The following is an 8,573-nucleotide window of genomic DNA, read 5'->3' on the forward strand; positions in this document are numbered from 1 at the left end:
AGACAGACAGACAGACAGATAGATAGATAGAAAGAAAGTCAAATGATAGATAGACAGACAGACAGACAGACAGACAGATAGATAGATATATAGATAGATAGATAGAAAGAAAGTCAGATGATAGATAGATAGATAGATAGATAGACAGACAGACAGACAGATAGACAGATAGATAGATAGATAGATTGTAGGGGTGTGAATCGTCACTGGTTTCTCGATTCGATTCGATTACGATTACGATTATCAAGTCAACGATTCGATTCGTTATCACGATGCATCATGATTATATCAAATTTATTTTGTGCATTTTTATTAAATTATATAAGCAGGCTACTTTTAAAATAATTACAAATTAATAATAAATTTAAAACAATTGTTAAGATCCAAATAAATACAACTTCAAAACATACAAGCAAATATAAAGTAATAAAGGGGGATAAAAGACAATTACAAATGATAAGCAAAAAGTACTTTCAGTATCTGAGAGTGCTTTAAGTGCCCGAAAGTTCACAGGCAATCATAGTTATGGGTTTTTCTTTTTTCCTCAGCATTATTGCTGTTTAATTATTACTGATGAGATCATAGACAGTGGCTGAATGCACACTGATGCACAGATCTATTTCCACATATCAGATGTTTTGTCCTGTTCTGAAAACATAACTGACTGTGTTTACATCAATTTCGTATTCTGAGATGCATTTAACCGCAGCCGCGATTAAGCTCCAGGACAAACAAACACAAAGCAAACATGAAAGTCTGTGAGTACGTGAGTTTCGTGCATCTGATACATACTGCATTCCAAATGGCAGACATGAAAGCACATCTAAAGTAAAACACTGAAATAATGGCGGGTGGAAGCACACATCGCTTTCACACGAAACACACAGCGGCTTGAGTGAGCGGCGGCCAGCGGATTTGACGAAGGAGGCTTGCGGCAACCACATGTGACGACCCCGGGCTGGACTCTGTTTCGTCCACGGTGAAAGCCGATCCGGCGATCCACAGCACAAAGTTGTAGTATTTCCTCAGCGACCAGCACGGATCAGCTCTAGGCATGACGAAGCGGATATCGTCCTCTTTTGGAAGGCCAAACAAAGTAGTTTCGCTTTCACAACGAAACACACAGCGCCTTCACGACATGGCGGCGGCGGCAACAATACTACAGCGAGAATAAAAGTTACTTCTTTCTTTGCGTGAACATTTGGGCGGTGTTATGCAAATCTTCCCACACAGTGACGTAGACATGTGGGGGCGTGTTAGAACGAGGCGTTTTAGGAGGGCGTGGACAAGTCTTAACTTTTATAAAGAATATCTCTTTGGATTTGAGACTTTAGTCTTTGCAACTTTACAGATCTTCTTTATGCACCAAGAGCTTGTAACACTCCAAAGAGAAAGGAAAAATTGAAATCGCATCATATGACCCCTTTAAAAATAGTGGGTGCATTTTAAAATACTTGCGGGACAAGCGCTTATGCGAATGACGTCAGTACGCTATAATCGATTATGGTCTATTACTGCATTATGAACGATGCAACGATTAATTTCAACACCCCTAATAGATAGACAGTCAGATATAGACCATCAGAGAGATAGACGTTAGATAGATACATAGATGTTCATTACCTTTGTAACCCCGTTGGCGTAGATGGGGATCATGTTCTCTGCCCCCTGTTTGACCTTCAGTTCGATGTTGAGCTGTCGCTCCAGAGCCTTAATCCTGTCCTGATTGGCTGAGGAGCGACCCGGCGTCCCGAGAGGCTGAAGGTCATCTGTGGGTCAAAGACAGGGTCAAACATTCATCTGGGGTCACGGTCTAACAGGGTTATGAAGGCTGTAAATATATACATCAATTTGCCGTATGTTCACAACAAAACCCATCATCCCTGAATATTCGTATTCACTCATCAATAATGAAGAATTTTACATTAAACTCATTTCTTACATGCAGCATTAAAGGTAAGATAATAATTATGACCCCTGACCTTTGCTGTCATCGTGACCCTTGACCACGATGTGGGCGTCCAGCTCCTGCAGTTGAGTGTGGAGCGAGTCCAGCTTGCGGCTGGAGCTGCGTAACTGGCTCTCCACCTGCTGGGCGTTGCGTTTATCAGTGGTGGCCCGCCGCAGGTTCTCCGCACCTGCTTTTATCTTCAGCTCCTTCCGGATCTCTCTCCGGATCCTCTCTCGCTGCTCGTCCAACCGCTGCTGCACGCTGGAGTCTGAGAAATCAGAGTTCTGGTCCAGTCCCAGCTGCTCCAGGACGGACAAGCCATCCGAATCCTAGGAGGGGTCAAGGGTCAATGCTGGCAGACTGAGGTTATGTATGGATAGACAGAACAATAGATAGAATGATAGAATGACAGAAGGATGAATAGACAGACAGACAGAAAAAAAGATGGATAGATTGATAGACAGACAGAAAGAACCAGACAGACAGATAAAATGATAGATTGATAGATAGACAGAATGAAAAAGATAGAAAGAAAGAGAGAGGTAAAACAACAGAACGATTGACAGACAGAAAGAATGAGACATAGATATATTGATAGATAGAAGGATAGACAGACAGAAAGAATGACAGAGATGATAGATAGACAGAATGACGGACAGATAGAATGATAGAACCGACAAAGAGACAGACAGATTTAACGAGAGAGGTAGAACAATAGACAGACAGAAGAGATAGATAGAGAGACAGACAGAATGAGAGAGACAGATAAAATGATAGATAGACGATAGATAGATGGAGAGAAAGAATGAGAGAGAGAAACAGAATGATAGATATTTAGAATGATAGCTAGATAGAACGATAGATAGATAGATAGATAGATAGATAGAACGATAGATAGATAGATAGATAGATAGACTTTATTGATCTCACATGGGAAATTAAGTTTCAGATGAAGCATCAATGAAAATACATGGAAGTACAGTAAATATGTGTGTAGTTTCTGTAATTTGATTTTCAATGCAATTATAACAATGATGGTTTCACAGAAATGACTTCGAAAGAAAAGTGGAATAATCAGTTCTGCTTGTGAGTATCTAGTTTACTTGCTACTAAGTTCCTCAAAAAAAGAAAAAAAAAAACCTCTGAAAATCCAAGTATTAATGACACAGATCTTGCACTGCGGCAGTAAACATAACACTGTTTCCTGGACTGATATAAACCAGAGCACACTGATTTCAAAAGACTGAAACAAAGAGTGTGATGTCTGCGTCTGAGACTCTTCACAGACCCGGGGTCAGTGACGGCAATGCTGTTCATTGATTCAGTATGAGCAGAAATAACTCCCTCACAGCAGGACATAAACACACCACCTGCTCTTAGACCAAAACCACTGACATCTCAAACCTCGTATGGCAGTCCAGACCAGATTCTGAGTGTGTCTGATAGACATGAAGAGAAATCAAATATAAGACCTGTGAATGCCATTCATTAAATCAAGTGTCTGTATCTGCGGTGACTTTAATGCTTTTTAGTGCAAGCATGAAGTCTGAACTGAAATATTTGGCATCAGTAAACATTTCGGCGGACCTGAGGCAGTGAGGGAACTAAAGAGTGCAAAACCTTTTTTTAAATATATATATATATATATATATATATATATATATATATTTATTTGATCAAAAATACAGTAAAAACAGTGAAATATTATACAAATGTTCAGCATCATTACTCCAGTCTTCAGTGTCACATTATCCTTCAGAAATCATTCTAATATGCTGATTTGCTGCTCTAAACATTTATTATTATTATTATTATTATTAATGTTGGAAATAGTTGTCCTGGTTCATATTTTTGTGGAAACGTTGGGGAAAGAAAGAATTAAAAAAAAAAATAATAATAACAATGATACTTTTATTAAAAAAAAGTTTTTTTAATCAATATGGGTTTCCACAAAATTATTTTAAAATATATTAAATATATTAAAAATAGATGAATATATTAAACCAGTTATTTTAATCTGTAATAATATTTCACAGTATTACTGTTTTTACTGTAATTGATCAAATGGCTTTGTTGTGCATTTCCAAAAGAACAAAAAACACCTTAATTATTCAAAACTTTTATATCCAGTAGTGCATTTATTTGATATATTTTTAATTTCATCTTAATGCCGTTTTTACATTTTACATTCATATAGCACTAACTTTATACAATACGAATTACTGAAAAGCAGATTTAGAATCAAATTAATCACAAGAGAGTCACAAAAAGTTTCAGCAAGCAATAATTTCTTAAATACAAAAAGGCTCAACAGAGGATCATTTAAGTGCATTTAAATTCATCTTTGCAACTTTAATTGAAACTCCTGTTGTAGTCTTTGTCAGTGATCCGTCATGAGTCAGCAGCAGTGTGAGGAGCAAAGGGCAGCTCTGCGGTTCAGTGCTCATGCTGAGGAAGTTAGAGACATCAAGTGAAACCTTATAATCATGGATAAGGTAACTGACTGTTGACTCGCAAACAGAAGTTCTCTTTTGTGTTTTGTTTGCGTTGGCCGATACCGACACAAGAGACAAAAGAATCGATCAGACTGAGTTGAACTGTAATCAAACATCGCCCAGCTGAAATATAACACACTTCGCGCAGCCACTTAAAGACTAAACACACGTCTGGCAGTGTAAATAGAGCAGGTAGCAGACTCAAGACACCGCAGAAACATTCAGCTGACAAGAGAGCGAACGACACACACAAACATTGTGACTCAGTAAGGAAGTTCAGCCGTGAGCAGCTCACTTACAAAACACACACATAAAGCATGTAGGAAAGAAAAACCACAATGAAATCTCTTTCAAATCTCAATAGTTCCTTCAAGTTCGCAGGAGTTTTGCTGAACTTTCCTGATGTTCCTCCTTTCAAAAGGACCCAGTTAATCGCACATTTGTGACTTTGGACCACAAAACCAGTCATAAGGGTCAATTTCTCGAAACTGAGATTTATACATCATCTAAAAGCTGTATAAATAAGCTTTCCATTGATGTATGGTTTGTTAGGATAGAACATTATTTGGCTGAGATACAACTATTAGAAAATCTGGAATCTGAGGGTGCAAAAAAATCTAAATACTGAGAAAATCGCCTTTAAAGTTGTCCAAATGAAGTTCTTAGCAATGCATATTACTAATCAAAAATTAAGTTTTGATATATTTACATGATTTTTGGCATAAAAGAAAAATCAATAATTTTGACCCATACAATGTTTTGTCGGCTATTGCTACAAATATACCCCAGCGACTTAAGACTGCTTTTGTGCTCCAGGGTCACATTTATCTCCTCTAAAGTTTCAGACAAGATCTCAATGTCTAAAATTAGCCACGATCTCAAAAGTCCGAGATCTCAGTGTGGACACATGAAGGTATAAACATTTCAAATGGATCTGAGCTGCTCTCCATGTTACGTTTAAAGCTCTACTCAAGTCAAAATTGTGAATAAAACAAAGATTATTGGGCGTATGTTTTACAAAACACGGTAACACTTTATTTCGATAGTCCACTTTAGACATTCTATTAACAGTAAGTAACTTTGCAACTACATGTCAACTAGCAGTTAGTAGAGTATTAGTAGACTGTCTGCTTAACACTTAAGACTATCTTCTAACACTTTCTTTGTCAACTTATTCTACTAACCCTAAACCTACCCTAACAGTCTACTCTGAGAGTTAGTAGACATGTAGTTGCAAATGAATGAGAATTAGTTGACATGTAGTTGACATGTAGTTACAAAGTTACTTATAGTTAATAGAATGTCTAAAGTGGACTATCGAAATAAAGTGTTACCCAAAACACTATTTCAGTCTCTCATGTTTAATTCAACATGTTACTTGCTGTTTCTTTATAATTATTTGTGAAATTTATTAGCAATTAATTTGAAATCCTTAAACCAAATTATTATCAGTATATATTCCTATTTGACTCATTTGGGTCTGAATCTTATGTATTTAAATACACATTACTGGTCTATTGTGAATGATCCATCAGATCACATTTCTAATGCAATAAAGTTTGTCTTCATACTTTGAACTTTCTCCTCCTCTGCAACGACTTTCCTTTTCCTCTCATGTCATCAATTCATCTTATTCATCAGCCACCTTCACGCAAAGACATGTTCACCATCCAATCATTTAATCAGAATTTTTTTTTCTTTATCTTTATATCCTGTTTCACTCAGAAACATGTCTCATTACGGAAGTCGAATGTCTTGTGAACACCACTAAGCTCTGAGCAGCATTAGTTTCACTACAAACACAGTTCAGAAACATCACAAATGCAAAAACACAACAGTTATAAACCATCATCATCACCACGATCTTTGTCTCGCAAAAGTTTAGTTCAGGCCTTGAAAGAATAAATTCTGTCATCCTCATGTCGTTTCAAACCTGTAAGACTTAAGAATAAAACAGAACATAAAAGACGACATTTTAATAAACGTCTAAGTGTTTTTTCACCAATAGGGCCCAATAACTAAAAAAAAAATATATATATATATATATATAAAAAAAAGAAACTTATTTTAAGTTGGTTTACGTTTTTTCCATTTAGTTTAAGTACTAAAATGACAGACTAAAACTGAAATAAATGTTAATAAAACAGTGACACTTTACAATAAGTTCCCATTAGTTAATGCATTAGCAATGAGCAATACATTTCTGACAATATTTGTTAATCTTTATTAACTTCAGTTGATAAAAATACAACTATTAGTTCATATCAGCTCAGGTCCGTTAAATAATATTAACAGATACAACTTTTGATATGAAAAATGTACTAGTAAATGTTGAAATCTGCTATGATTTCAAATCACCTGACATCAAAAGATCAATAAACGCTTTCAAAGTATTTTTCATTGTTAGTTACTTAATATAGTTCACTAATGCTAACAAATGGAAGTATTGCCAAAAAAAACCACACATTTAAAATAATAACAATAAAAAATTAAATAAATGACAAAAACACAAAGTTATTAAAACTTTAACTAAAATAAAAAAAAAAAATATATATATAAATATATAAAAAAACTAACTCAAAATATTAATACATAAACAATAGTATATTAAAGATACTAAAATATCTCCATTCTTTAAAATATCCTCTTTTATGTTCTAAAATAAAAAATAAAGTCATACAGGTGTGGAACGAGGTTTTAGGTGAATAACAAACTGCAGATCAGTGCCATTCAGACAGTTCAATGTGAACTGAGCAGATTTTGAGCTCCTACCACATGTTCGGCCTCCGCTGGGGCTGGGGCTGGGGCTGGGGCTGGGCTGGAGGGAAACTCCTCCAACGAACAATCTCCCGCATCTCCTTCACTGTCCATCACCTCCTCTCCTCTCCCGTTCTCTTCAGACCATACACTGTTCTGTCTGTTATTAGAGCCACTGACACCACATAAAGCCATGGCTTCCGCTCAGAGAGAACGGCTGCAACAGCTTCCTGTTCATCTCTACATGATGACACACAAGAGACGTTTGCACAGGAACACACACACACACTTGTGCACGTGGATAGCTCGCTTTTGAAATCTCTCGACACAACTTCCTGCTCAGAGACAAGCTCTGCAGATTGGCACCATTACAAGTGTGTTTTAATATGCAGTATGATATTTTTGTGAACTCTTGTGACTTCTCGACACACCTGCTCAGAGACAAGCTCTGCAGATTGGCACCATTACAAGTGTGTGTTTTAATATGCAGTATGATATTTTTGTGAACTCTTGTGACTGTTCTGAAACAAAGAGGAAACGAAACCATTCAAAAACACACACACACACACACACACACACACACACACACACCAAACACACTTTTTTAAGGCATGCAGTCTTAAATTCACTGCAACTGAAATACCGTTTCTAGAATATAGAACATAATGAATAATGTTCCCAAAGGCCATCCGAGATGTAGATGAGTTTGTTTCTTCATCAGATTTGGAGAAATGTAGCATTGCATCACTTGGTCAGCACTGGATGCTCTGCAGTGAATGGGTGCCGTCAGAATGATGTTTTTATCAGCTGTTTGGACTCTCATTCTGACGGCACCCATTCACTGCAGAGGATGCATTGGTAATATAATGCTACATTTCTCCAAATCTGATGAAGAAACAAACTCATCTATATCTTGAATGGTCTGAAGGGAGTAAATATTCAGCAAATATTCATTTTTGGATGTTCCTTTAATGTGTGTGTTTATCCATATAAAGGCACAGGACTTGTGGTCTCTACTGTCCTCAGATGGTTCTGGCTACAACATCTAGTGATGCAAAGCAGAGAAGTGAGTTATTACTGTATCAAGCTGTTCTAAAGAAAGAGATGATCTATGTTCTGAATATAAATATGATCGAATTTATGATCAGCACTTTAATGTCATGCATCTTTCACCTCATGTCCAAATTTGACCAGGTTAAACTGAGCGACTACATTCCGAAATGACAGTGGAAAGCTTCCCGTAGCGTTTCACAGGGTCTGTAAGGCTCCGCCCACGATGCCCCGCCCACAAATCAGACTGACAGCGTAACGTTCAGGTATTCCGGCCTGGAACGTTTCCCAGAAGCCATCCGACTGCTGTGTTTACAGAC

The 8,573-nt window shown here is 37.0% G+C and overlaps 1 protein-coding gene across 3 annotated transcripts in view; it reads right to left on the minus strand.

Annotated features, from left to right (window-relative positions):
- The window catches only part of LOC107742419 (serine/threonine-protein kinase N1-like), a 25,688-nt gene extending 18,295 nt beyond the window's left edge, over positions 1 to 7,393 (minus strand). For all 3 annotated transcript variants that reach the window (XM_016555360.1, XM_016555359.1, XM_016555358.1), the window contains exons 1-3: positions 7,219 to 7,393; positions 1,983 to 2,280; positions 1,624 to 1,769 (exon numbers count right to left, since the gene is read on the minus strand). In XM_016555360.1, coding sequence (XP_016410846.1) covers positions 1,624 to 1,769; positions 1,983 to 2,280; positions 7,219 to 7,317 — 543 coding nt within the window. In that variant the 5' untranslated portion in view covers positions 7,318 to 7,393. The remainder of the gene's footprint in view (positions 1 to 1,623; positions 1,770 to 1,982; positions 2,281 to 7,218) is intronic.
- Between the last annotated feature and the right edge of the window lie 1,180 nt (positions 7,394 to 8,573).

This window comes from Sinocyclocheilus rhinocerous, unplaced genomic scaffold (assembly GCF_001515625.1).
Source record: "Sinocyclocheilus rhinocerous isolate Xijiao unplaced genomic scaffold, SAMN03320098_v1.1 scaffold5670, whole genome shotgun sequence".
NCBI lineage: Eukaryota > Metazoa > Chordata > Actinopteri > Cypriniformes > Cyprinidae > Sinocyclocheilus > Sinocyclocheilus rhinocerous.